This window comes from Sander vitreus, chromosome 15 (assembly GCF_031162955.1).
Source record: "Sander vitreus isolate 19-12246 chromosome 15, sanVit1, whole genome shotgun sequence".
NCBI classification, from domain to species: Eukaryota; Metazoa; Chordata; class Actinopteri; order Perciformes; family Percidae; genus Sander; species Sander vitreus.
The window spans coordinates 24,850,866-24,863,698 of NC_135869.1; the positions used below are offsets into that span (position 1 = coordinate 24,850,866).

Here is a 12,833-nt window from a genome sequence, read left to right on the forward strand (position 1 = left end):
CATCTGTATAATACTATAGCCGATATATCTGAAATGTAGAATTATAAGGTATCACAATGGAAACAGTGAAAGGTAATTACCTCAAAAAGGAATTTAAGTAGCTACTTGAACAAATCAAAATAGCCTGTTTCTGTTGAAAATTGGATGTAGAAGAAACACCTGTAAATTATGGGTGTTAATCATAGACTGTTAATATTTACAGTCTATGGTGTTAATCCAGCAGTAGACATACAGGCTACTAAAGTAACCAGCTGTAAAATACAGAAAACGAAAATGCAGCTGGGGGGTAATTTGTACAACACCAAAATGCAAGTGTTAAAAACTAATTTTTTTGTCAATTAAACTGTTAAAAAAAATCCATAAAGATGTGAAACAGAAATTTGAAGTAGGCTAACTATGAAATAGCCTAAAGGCAGTTACACACCAACCAGACAGCCGACCGTTGGACTGATCAGTCTCCCCAAGTTGGTCAAAAAAGTGCCTCGGAACACACCAAAGCGACGAGACGTAATACGTCTTCATAACAGCAGGCGGCGCTAATCTGTATTGTCGCCCAAAAAATGAAAACCGGCAGCTGATTGGACCAACGGGTCACATGGATCTGGCTGCTGCGTCCGGATTTTGGATTTTTCGAACGGCCATTACTGGCGACTCATTCAGAATACGATCTCATATTGTACTAAAATAGTTCACCGAAACGTGTTTCTGAAAACATTTTAAGCGAGAAATAGGCCCTGCAGTTGCTGAATCTGTCTTCATTTCAGATCGACTAGGGTCAGTTTAAAAGATTTTCTTGAGATTTTGAGAGGCTTAGTCACACACATCCCGCTTGCCATTTCCAGGTGAGTCCTGACTGCCCTGTCTCCGACTGAGCATGTCAGGTCGGCGAAAATGAAGGCCGACAGCTCCTCCAACGGACGACGGCACGGAACACAACAAACAGACTCGAGTCACTGACCTCGCCAGACTGTCCAACAGCCGATTATCGGCCTGGTGTGTAACTGCTTTTAAAGGTGCCCTGCCACACGTATTTCATTACTTTGTGGTAATGTCTGAAGTTCTATGATGGACTCTGTAAAAAAATTTGTGGAAAAAATGCCTTGGTTACCTTGTTTCAAGCCAGTCTAGCATGGTATAGAAAGCCTGCAGGAAGACTCAGTTCAATTTGTGCCAGTTCTCATTAATATTCAACGAGCTAAGCTGCTTGACTCTGATTGGCTAACAACTAGCCAATGAGAGCCTGGCTATCAGCATCCTTTACCCAGCGCAACTGGTTGAGCTCATGAATAGTAATGAGGTCAGGCAACACCACGTCAGACTGACCAGCTTTTGTAATTGGCCTGATTTCTCAGTTTATTTCTTTTCAGTGGCTAGAGCTGACAAAGGAGGTAGCAGTTCATTTTCACATTCACAACATAACACAAACACATATGGACCTAACATATTTCAAAAAATTTAAGTAAAAACGGTTTTGTGTGTCAGGGCACCTTTAAAGTGAAGACAGTGGGTTCTCCATCAAAACAAAAGGTTTTTTCTAAGTATAGGCCTATTATTATTATGTTTTACTGGTTGTATAAATATAATCATCTACTGAAGATTATGATTTCATGTTCATTATGGTTTATGGCTATACATTGTGAGTGAGTTACCATTTGCACAGAGCAGCACCATAACTTCCCCTTGGTGCAGACGGAACTAAAGTGACGGTCATGTGATTGCAGTCAGGACTTGATTAGCGACCGCACTGTTTACTTTCCGCTGCAGGAATGCCACCCGACTTTCTTTAATAATGTACTCTCACGGTGCAGAGAGTTTAATTAAACAAGCAAGGTAAGAAAACATAAAAGGAAGAACTTTCTCCACAATGTTTATCGCTTCTCTTCAGCTGGTTCACACACATAGTGTTAGCATTTCCTCTACTAAGCTAACAAGGCTAAAGCTAGGTAGCCTGTCAGAACCGTGCTATGCAGTTACTTTTTTTTATGTTTACGTTCAATAATCGTTAATTTTACACTTCTTTGTCTAGGGTTTCCACAGAAAAGTTGTTAGGCGCGGTGGCAAGTGTCTTTTTTTTGACGAGAAATCCGCCTGGGGTCAGTCACAGACTGATGGCAGCATTAATGTAGAGCCAAATACTTTCTTCTGTGATGACAGAATCATGGACGTAATCGTAAAAATGAGAACTTAAAAAAAAGATTTGAGGCAGATTTATTTGGGCTCTACATTAAGTCAGTGCTAAAAGCTAACTGGAGATTTGAAAACATGACTACGTCTAAGTTTCCAACTGAGCCGTCCCACTGTAACTACTTTAAAAAAATTCTGTGTGTGTGTGTGTGTGTGTGTGTGTGTGTGTGTGTGTGTGTGTGTATGTGTATGTACCAGGCTTGCAATACACTGTTTGTCCATTCAAAAGTCTCAAAGGACTTCACAGAGACATAACCATCTACATCTTATAACTTATTCCCTGTTATATATTGTTCTTAAAGTATATTATTTCTCTTCTTGTTTGTCAAGCAATTCTATTATGCTTACATTCTTGTCTTTTCATAGTCATAGTTAATATTTAATAATAAAGCTATTGCACTGTTGAATCCCTGCACTGTTCACTTTTGCACTACCACCATTGCACACACTCTACCATAGCATCACATGGTCAGTCCATACCAGACCTTTGTAATCACTTCACAAATTGCTAACTCTTTAAATGTCTTTGAGTGATTTTTATGTATGTGAGATATACTGTATGTGTGTTTGTAGGGTTATGGTTGTCTAAGCTCCTGGATGCCTAACATTTCCCTCGGGATGAATAAAGTATCTATCTATCTTATCTATCTATCTATCCATCTATCCAACCAACCAACCAACCAACCAGGTGTTCTGTGTGTCATTTCTAGGGAGATTCAGGAGTCTGAGCTGCAGAGGTTTTACAGCAGATTAGTCAAGCTGCTCCAGGGGAAGGAGCTCGGTCATGAGACTGTCGACTCCCTGCAAAGGCTGCACCTCATCCTCTCCGCCACCAAGTACACCAGGACGTAAGAGCTCCAACCTACACCTCCCATACACCATCCATGCATGACCCTCTGTCCAGTCACCTTCCTGTCCTCATTCCTTTCAACTTGTTCCATTATTATCCAACTCATTCCTTGTTCACGCCCTCATCCTCCCCTACATCCATGATCCTCCCGCTCTAGCTTTTTTTTCCTCTGAACCCCCATTTATGTTTGTGGTAATCTTACCTGCTCTCTTTTAGATAGCAAGCACAAACACAAATAGCCACAGTGTTGAGCCTCACCTTCCCAGTCATCAATCTTCTATTTCTGCTCCAAAATCTTTAATATACAGCGTGAGCTTTTATTCATAACATTTCTGCCATATGTCACCTCTGTTGTCATCGACCAAAGGTTGCCTCCAGAGCTTCAGAGGAAGGTTCACTTGCTCCTCTCGTCACCTAAGGAGCATTTTCAGGTGCTGAGCTCAGCTGTGCTCAGGGAGACACTGCCGCTTTCTGGGCAGGAAGGGAACTACAACCAGGAGAACATCAGTCAACTGAACAGCCATGCTGCTGCCCTGCTGCTCTCACAGGTAGGGCTGTCCTCAATCAAAGAAGTTTGTAGTCGACTAACAACCTTTTGCTGACTAATCAATTATTTGACTTAACAGATCTGTAAAACTGAGTTTCTCCACAAAAATATGCAAATGCACCACTTTAAATCTTGTGTTTATCAGAGATGTGCTCATAACTGTCTTGGAAATAAGTCTCGCAAACTAAACCCCAACAGGCTGGATCCAGGGCTGATCTGTCGTCTCTCTGCGCTCAGCTCCTTCGCAGTCTGGAAAGCAGACAGTCGGAGGGGCCAGCTCACTCGCTCACACACACCCTGCCGATCCTCAACACCATCCTCACACTCAGCCCCGAGTGCCTCACTGAAGGTAACGGACAAGGAGTGGGGCAAAGTTAAAATGCACATCTAATCAGCGATCCCATATATCATCATCTTTCTCTCCACCTGGCTTACAGATCACGTGACCCTCCTGAGTAAGAAGCTTGTTGATTGGTTACGTTATGCCAGCATCACTCAGGGAGGCGGTGCTTCCTCAGGAGGATTTTTCACAGGCCCCAGGTCACGTCAGGTAAGCGATCGATTTTATTTTTCGATTTTCAACTCTTTCGCTAATGTAAAAAGTGGAGAAGACATTACTTTCTGCTGCTTTGTTGTATATCTTTGTGTTTTCTATCAGCCGGTACCGACAGCAGAGCTGGATGGAGCGGTGTCGGGGGATTTCTTCACTGTGCTGTGTGTGGGCCAGGGCTTCACAGAGGACCAGTGGATGAACGTGTACTCCTTTTCCATGCTTCGCCATTGGCTCCTCACCTACCACTCTGTTTCGAGCTGCAACGGCACAGCTGACACTGGTATGACCGTCCCACCAATAAATAAAAAAAAAAACACGTCCCTTTCCCTCCCCCATGCGAGAGAGGCTCATTGCTTCATGTCACAGCTGCAAAGTACATACAAGGAACATCAGACTCAAAGTATCAACCTTGAAGGCTGTAATTCACTTATATCAGCTGCCTCAGATGACGTGCTCTCTGTTTTCATCATCTCCAGCAAACAGGCTACAGCTTAGCCTCTCCCTCTCCCACTCCTTTTCTAATGGTAAGACTTGTGAGTTTGTGGCCCCTCCCTGCATGCGTGCGCATCTAAAAAGCTGTAAATAAACTTCGGTATGGCACAACACTTGACATGATCATGACCCAAATGTGATCTAACAAACCGCCACAATCCTGATGTGTGACTTCTTAAAGCAACACTAAAGAACTTTTCCCGCTTCGGTCCCCCTACAGGTTGGAAGCGGAATTGTCCATTACCGCTGTTGTAATGTCTCATTATGTCTCATTCGAACTACAGATCCGCTACCTGATCTGGCAAACTTGCATAGTGCGGTAATGGACAATTCCGCTTCCAACCTGTAGGGGGACCGAAGCGGGAAAAGTGCTTTAGTGTTGCTTTAACTACTCTTTAACTGTTTTGTGCACCTTTCTTTAATTTGAGTTTGTAATCATGAATGAATCACTGTGATGAATGATGCGTCAGTGATTAACCCTCTTTAAACCTTTCTAACGATCTCTGATTTAAACCTCAACAGCAAGCTTATCTTCAAGGGACAGTTTTCCCCAAAATCAAAAATATATATTTTCCCTCTTAACTGTCAGTCTAGATTGTTTTGGCATGGGTTGCCTAGTGTTGGATACATCAGCCGTAGAGATGTCTGCCTTCTCTCCAATATAATGGAACTAGCACTCGCCTCGTGGTGCTCAAAGCGCCAAACAAATACTTTTGGAAAAATATGTATTTTAGATTTTGGGGTGAACTGTGCCTTTTTTAAAAGCTTTAAAGGAACACGCCGACTTATTGGGACTTTGTCTTATTCACCGTATCCCCCAGAGTTAGATAAGTCCATACCCTTCTCATCTCTGTGTGTGTCGTAACTCTGTCTGACGCCCCCACCGCTAGCCTAGCTTAGCACAGATCCTGGAGGTAACCGGCTCCATCTAGCCTACTGCTCCCAATAAGTGACAAAATAAAGCCAACATGTTCCTATTTACATGTTGTGATTTGTATAGTCACAGCGTGTACAAATAACAAGGTCACATGAGACACAGCCATCTTCTAACCGTATATAAACTGGGAACTATATTCTCAGAAAGGCGAAGCACTGCTACTTGGGCGGAGGGATTTGCTCGCAGCACCTGAGAAGCCCCGTGGTGAGGAGCAGAGAGTAACAACGGTCGTTTTCAGGTGTTGCGCTAATCACTCCGCCCAAGTAGCAGAAGTAGCAGTGCTTCACCTTCTGAGAATATAGTTACGTTATTGCAAATCATTCTTCATTATTTTTTTTGTTGCTTCGGGTGGCTAAAGTGAGACGTTCCTCTTGATTGAAGTTGTTGTTTTCTATAAATCAAGGTATTGGTTGGGATCTCCATGAACAAAAACCTTTCCAATCATAACTCCTGCTCTCTGTTCGGATTTAGCAACAAGCCGTCTGAGAATACATCATGCGGATAAATCATCATTTCTTTCAGAAGGTTTTGAGTCGTGACCTCTCATTCCTGACCTCCCGTGTTGCAGATGACCGGTCGGAGGTGGACGGATCAGTGGTTTCCATGGTTTCAGCGACTTCCTCCTTCGGCCGATTGCTGCCTCCAAAGGAGCGTCTGAGAGAGAAGTCTTTCCAGTACTGCCTACGCCTCATCGAACAGAGCGATCGCAGTGAGTGTGTGTGTGTGCGGGTTATATTGTGCAATGTGTGTGTGTGAAAAAAGTAAGTCATGTAGGTGTTATCCCAGATTTTAAATTAAAAACTTCCATATAAGGTTGTCTTCTATTCTTTTGTATCTGTACATTTATATTTTACCTTGTAAATGTGAACAGTCGTGATGTGTATTCTTCTCTTTGTCTCAGAGGCACACAGAAAGACCGATACGGACCTGCAGAAAGCGGTGAGCCCAAATATCATATATTTATTAGCACCATTGGAACATATAGAACATTCATACACACATACTGGTTCAGTTTCTGACACAACCAAGCCTCCACATCAGCGTCCTACATGTCCTATCCACTATATATAGTGTATGGACACTAATCCATTTCAAACACCTTATACTGAAACAAGCTGACCTTTACTAATATTAAAGGTGCTGTAGGTAGGATTGCGAAGATCCAGGACTTAGCCAAAAAATGTGAACATTGACAACTTCTCAGTCCCTCCCCCCTTTCTGCTGAAGTCCAAAACATTCTCCTAAGCCCCTCCCCCCACAAGGGAGAATGAATGTGTGTGCATGAGCAGTGATTGACACGCAGTTAGACACCCCCCGGCCCTGATTGGTGCATCTGAACAGGGAGCTACAGGCTGTAGGTGGAGCCAGAGGAGCTGGATTTTTATTTATTTATTTTTTAATGACCTGCTTCATGTAGTTCTACTGGAACATAGGGTCAGTTTCAGCAAATATGACAGAAAGTTAGTTTTATAAGTCTTACCTACTGCACCTTTTAGGGCCCCATATTATGCTCATTTTCAGGTCCATACTTGTATTTATGGGTGTCTACTAGAACATGCTTACATGCTTTAATGTTCAAAAACATTATTACATTGTAGTGTGATCCATACATTATTTTCCCATACTGTCTGTATTTACCCTCTGTCTGAAACGCTCCGTTTTAGCGCCTGTCCCTTTAAGCCCCCCTCCCGAAAAAGCCCAGTCTGCTCTGATTGGTCAGCATGTCCGGGTCTTCTGCGCTCTGAGCATCTCTGCACTAGAGTTTAGGTTCTCTGCCCGCGGGCCGGGTCGGGCCGATATGTCCCGCCACTATCCTTGGGCCTGGCCCTTCATCAAGCATTTTTTTAATCATTACTTTATCAGCCTAATTGGGTGGGGAGAAAGCTCTGCCTCTCCAGCTTCTCCCGTAGCTCTGGGTATATGCCCTGCACTGACTTGAGTGTGAGGTAAACTGTGCTAAATCGTGTCTTCCCCCATCTGTAGCACTGTCTTCAATAATTGCGCAACCAGGCCAGATTGTTTCAGATATCTCACGAGTCCTTTAGCAGCAGATATGGTCTCTCCTATACCCGGCGCGTTGTCAGCCAGTGCGTCGACTTGCAGACCGTGCCGAAGGACGGTATTAATTAGGTGATTGAGACAAAAAAGTCTCCTATATGGTTCCAGGGCTTTGATTATGTTGCTGCCTTGATCTGTTACCCACAGGTAAAAGGAATTGTAGTTGAGAACATCAGTTATAATAGCCCACTTATTAAAAAATTCGGGCTCATTACAGTTAACGTGTCGGGCCGGGCTCGGACACAACGTGCACGGGCTTGGGTAGCGTCGGGCTTGATTTTTTTTTGGGCCCAATCTAAGCTTTACTGGGTCACTGTAGTGTCACTTTCTACTTATATATAAACAATATATAGTTTAGTTGTGGCATCACATCCTGACGGCTCGTTTAAAGGCACAGTTTCTGAATACGGGCTGTGTGTATTTCTCTGTGGATTGAGCATTTTGATACTTTTACAGTTTTTATATAGCACCTCACCCTGCTTTAAAATAAAAATACACGGAATACTCACTTTTTACAATATGGTACCTTTTAGGCAAAATAATCCACCTTAAATAATTTTTGTGTATTTTTCTCCCTTCCAGTATATTACCAATAATAACAGTCAATAGTTTAAAATTGTGTAGTGGGTATAGAGCACTTCTCAATTCTTCATTTTTAATTTAGGGCAAAATGTCGCTTTCTTGATTCTTAGTTATAACTAAACTAGCTATATTTATTTGATACTGGTGCCATTATTGTGTCGGCCCTGTTTCCTCTCTAAGTGTCTGGTGGAGGCGGTGTGTATCCTGGACTGTGTGTGTGAAGAGGACGCCTCGCTGGTCTTCCGAGCGTTCCCATGCATTAAGGCGCTCTTTGGTCGGCTCAGCTCAGACCTGTCGTTTGCCAGAGTCCTGCTGCCCATAGCTCAGTTCTACCTCAACCATGGTTTGTGTTTATATGTCTCTCTCTTTCTCCAAATCACATATGTACAAAAGCATAAATATGGATTCAGGTTGTAGGATCCATTTATTGAGTTGATCATATTTTATTTACATTTACCAAATCTTTGTTCTATTCGTATGAGAAGGCCTACCTACATTATGAGTGGTGTAATTATTTACATACATATTTAGGTTGTTCACTCCCCTGATTATTTTTGTTGACACCCCCTAGTTTCTTATTTGCTATGTCTGCTAGTAGGGAGGAGGTTGGCTTGAGGCCAAGGGGGGTAAGCGAGCATCCGGAAAGCGTACCTCGTATGGGGAGATTCATAGGCTAACAAGCCATCACCCCCCCGTTAGCATCCCATTGACTCCCATTCATTTTGGCGCCACTTTGACAGCGAATAACTTTACATTTGAAGCGTTTAAAGACTCTATTTGTCCATTGTTTATTTCTAAAGAAACACAACAATGTATAAAAGGCTCCATTACCTTGTATCTCATGTTATGGCTCCGTAGCAGGCGTTTTTATAAAAATAGGCCAACGATTGTGTCATCACCACGCAACTTTCTGTCGCACAGTAGAGAAATTACCATACAGTACAGGAGAAGCTCGCAGGCAGTTTTGACTTACATGAGCTGTTTAAGTTTAATTACTAATGTTAACTAGCATTTTAGTTAGCAATAATTAGCCTGTGTCCATGTTATATAAACCTACGCGCTCCGTTTCTGCTAGATTGGGAATGATTGAGATTTCTCTTGGCACAGCTACCAAGACTTCCAACTTTCAGACAGGTTGCTCACGTCACATCTGCGTCGTCAAGCTCAGTTTGAGGCTGCGCAGTACACTCAGCCATCACCGGAAAAGTGACTTCACTGGTCTCCGTCGAAGTACAGTATATGGCGTCGCTGTGTCCACTCTTTTACTGTCTATGCTTGAGACACGGGTAGCTATACCAGTTCAACCACAGACACAGTTTTTGCATCGCTGTACCTGAAATGAAAATAAATGGACTTCAAATGGTTTTTCATTTTGGACTTGGTCTTGTGCGTTGAAATCATACCCTTATGTTGGTAAGTGGCTCTGGAAGGTTTTAAGCCACTAAACATGCATAGAAGTTCTTTCACAATGACCGTTTAGTTGCTTGATTCACAAATACCATAAGCATTTTAATTTTAAAACTGCTGAACGTGTCCTATCTAGGCGAGATGGCGGCAGTGGATTGCGAGTGTGTGTGGAAGCTGGTGTTTGGCCGATTCCCTGCCGAGCTGTTCAACGACCACTTCCTGGCACACGAGCTTCTACGCTTCCTTCGACTGAACCTCAAGAGCCTGCAGCGCCAAGTCCCACAGTACACCCACTCCTTCCCAAACCTGCTGAAGGTGAAAATACAGAGATCCCTTTGACTGTTGTTTCATCTACACATACCTACTGAAGGCTAGTGAGGAGTACATGCTGTACCAAGTGAGGGATACACAAGCGTTCTTTCTTTCTTTTTTTCCTGTTTCTGTAGTTCTTAGCGTGGGACAGCCCAGCGGTGGTGGATGACTTTGTGGATCTGCTGCCCTCTCTGGTGACAGCTGGAACTGCAGTGGAGCTTCTCCACACTCTGCTGGACCTGCCCTGTCTCTCTGCCACACTGGTCTTGCAAGTCAGGTGCACGCACACATCAGAGCAAAAAATGTCCAAACTGCAGATCAGACTGATTTAACTATGTTCATATTTTTTTACCACCATCTTACTGGGTTTGTGTGTGTATGTGTGCTGCAGGTCAACTTGTTTGCCCATCTCTGAGCCAGGAGGACGTGGCCTCCAGTCACCTGATGCATATCGAAACCCATCTTTCCGAGGGCTTTTCCTCTTCCTGCTTCGAGGGGATGCCGGCTCAGGTAAACGACATTAAAGCAACACCAAAGCACTTTTCCTCTTCGGTCCCCCTACAGGTTGGAAGCGGAATTGTCCATTACCGTTCTCATTCTACTAATGAAAATTAACTACAGATCTGCTAGCCTGGTCCTACCAGACTCTCGTACATTTCATTGAATCTGGCCACTCTGCATTGACAAGTGTTAACTTCCTTGAAGGCTACACCGCTTTTCTATTTCGGAATAGAGGGAAAAAAACGCTCTGTCATGTTTGTATTTCTTTAAACCAATCCCAACCGCCCTGGGCAGCGCTGGCCGGTCCTGCGGCAACAGTGCCCTTGCTAAATAGATAGCGCAGGTATTAGAAGTGCAGGGACATGTGGTACGTCTCTCACGCACCGGATGTAAGGCTTTATCCTCCCATCAGTGTACTTCAGGTAAGCCAGACTACTTTTGAACAGAGCCAGGCTAGCTGTTTCATCCTTTTTATGCTAAGCTAGGCTAACCAGCTGCTGGTTGTAGCTTAATATTTACTGTGCACACGTGAGCATTATCTATCTTCTCATTTAACTATCAGCAAGAAAGCAAATAAGCGAATAACTATTCCTAAAGACAGTGGGTTAAAAATATGTTATTGAATTGTTTTTAGACATTTTTTACTCATGCCACAGTAAATATGTGAAATAAATTCCATGGATTTGATGTAGTTGTGCTATGACATAACATAGTGTATTTTAGTGTTTAAGAAATGTTGACTGTGTTTGTTAAGACTGTCTGTCATTACAACCAGTAGCTGGTAAATGTAGGTCTTTGTTGTGGAAACAAAGCTAATTTGAATCACTTTTCTTTCTCCCTCCACAGGTGACACCATTGACCGACTGAGCACGCTCCATGAGCTGCTGGCTGAGACTGCTGATTGGCCGAGAGTTGTTCAGTGTGCCCAGACTGTCCCCTTGCTTTTGCACATTTTTTTCAACACGGTCATTACGGTGAAGAGACTAAAATGTTCTTTACAAAATCAGCAACTACGGCACTTTAGAATGCTTGGATGTTTAGTTTCAGCTTTTAGAAGCAATCTGATTGTGTCTGATTGAATGCTTGTTTTCTAGGGAGCCGATGAGAAGCTCTTATCACACTTGATTCTGGTGATGCTGGAGAGAAGTAGCCTCCTCCTCAACATCCCTGAATACAATAAGGAGATACACAGGTATACACACACACACACACACACACACAGTGGAACGTACAGTGTTACTCTGCTGTATGTCTTTACCCTGATCTCATCACTCGCTCCATGCCTTGCTCTGTCTCTCTGTTTCTGCAGGGTGTTCAGCAGCCACCTGCTGAGGTTTTGCAAGCTCCACCCATCTCTTGTAGTGGACCAGTCTCACGAGCTGCTGGAGTTCGCTGGAGCCACAGCCAACGTCTACAGCAAAGAAGGAATTTACACACATGTGGTAATACAACTGTGTGTGTGTGTGTGTGTGTCTCTGAGGGTGGCAGAGAGGAGGATCATGCTGATCTAAGGATGATCCCGTTTCCTTTTTATGTGTATTTTGGACCCTTACAAAACTAAAGCCTTTGTCAAATCTCAGCATCCTTTTGATATCACACCAAACACTAAAATGTGCAACAACAAAAACCTGACACTGAGATGATATTGAATTTGTTTGGCTTTCAGGTGTGGGTTCTGGGCGAGTACCTCTCTGTGTCGTGCGACTCCCGCTGCTCCGTGAGGCTCATCACTTCCTGTTTTGAGGCGCTGGAGGCGGTGCTGTTTGAGATCACTTCATCTGTCCCGCCACCTGGAGCAGATTGCCCCGCACCCAGAGTCGTCACCACTCTAATGAGCGCTCTGGCTAAGCTGGCGTCACGATCACACGACCTCATACCCAGGTGTCCTACATTTTTTTATTTTTTTTTATTATTGATTTGTTTTCCTCCTGCAGGCATTATGTAATGTCATGTAATTGTGTCTTTATGTCTGTTTTAGGGTGTCTCTGTTTCTCTCCAAGCTAAGAACGCTCACCAGAGGCGGATCAGTTGCCTGGTGCTCCGATGAAGAGGACCTTGTTGCCATAGTAACGCGAGGCGAGGAGTTGTGTTCGCTGCTGAAAGCCCCCGGTGTGGCTCAGAGTGTCCTGACCCCACCTCCACATGTCACCACACCCCAGTGGCACAGAGACACCAACGTGGCCATGCCTCTGCGACTGCGGGCCCTCACCAGCCTCACACACTCGCAATAACACACACACACACACACACACACACACACACACACACACTGAAATGCACATCACACATCATCATTTTGAATTCGCAGCTGGAGATTCCCTCATGAAATCGTACTGAGTCTTGATTTTTGCACATTATTCTTGTAAATAAAGACATTATTTGATTGAAACTTGATGTGATGTGAAGCATT

At 43.7% G+C, this 12,833-nt stretch overlaps 1 protein-coding gene across 2 annotated transcripts; it reads left to right on the forward strand.

Moving 5' to 3' along the window:
- Window positions 1-1,701: 1,701 nt before the first annotated feature.
- Window positions 1,702-12,812, forward strand: ap5z1 (adaptor related protein complex 5 subunit zeta 1). 2 transcript variants are annotated; one of them, XM_078268997.1, is made up of 18 exons: window positions 1,702-1,830; window positions 2,895-3,032; window positions 3,402-3,582; window positions 3,780-3,930; window positions 4,019-4,131; window positions 4,240-4,414; window positions 4,611-4,658; window positions 6,132-6,272; window positions 6,465-6,502; window positions 8,384-8,546; window positions 9,747-9,925; window positions 10,057-10,199; window positions 10,314-10,432; window positions 11,270-11,397; window positions 11,518-11,615; window positions 11,733-11,865; window positions 12,090-12,304; window positions 12,402-12,812. In XM_078268997.1, the coding sequence occupies exons 1-18, from the start codon at window positions 1,790-1,792 to the stop codon at window positions 12,652-12,654; spliced, it is 2,457 nt and encodes an 818-aa protein (XP_078125123.1). In that variant the 5' UTR covers window positions 1,702-1,789; the 3' UTR covers window positions 12,655-12,812. The 2 variants fall into 2 exon arrangements, with proteins under 2 accessions (XP_078125123.1, XP_078125124.1); XM_078268998.1 differs by lacking the exon at window positions 4,611-4,658.
- The last annotated feature ends 21 nt before the right edge of the window (window positions 12,813-12,833 follow it).

Coding starts and splice junctions, on each gene's coding strand:
- ap5z1 (XM_078268997.1), top strand. CDS start 1,790: ATGTACTCTCACGGTGCAGAGAGTTTAATTAAACAAGCAAG. Junction 1,831..2,894: donor AGTTTAATTAAACAAGCAAG/GTAAGAAAACAT, acceptor TGTCATTTCTAG/GGAGATTCAGGAGTCTGAGC. Junction 11,616..11,732: donor TACAATAAGGAGATACACAG/GTATACACACAC, acceptor CTGTTTCTGCAG/GGTGTTCAGCAGCCACCTGC.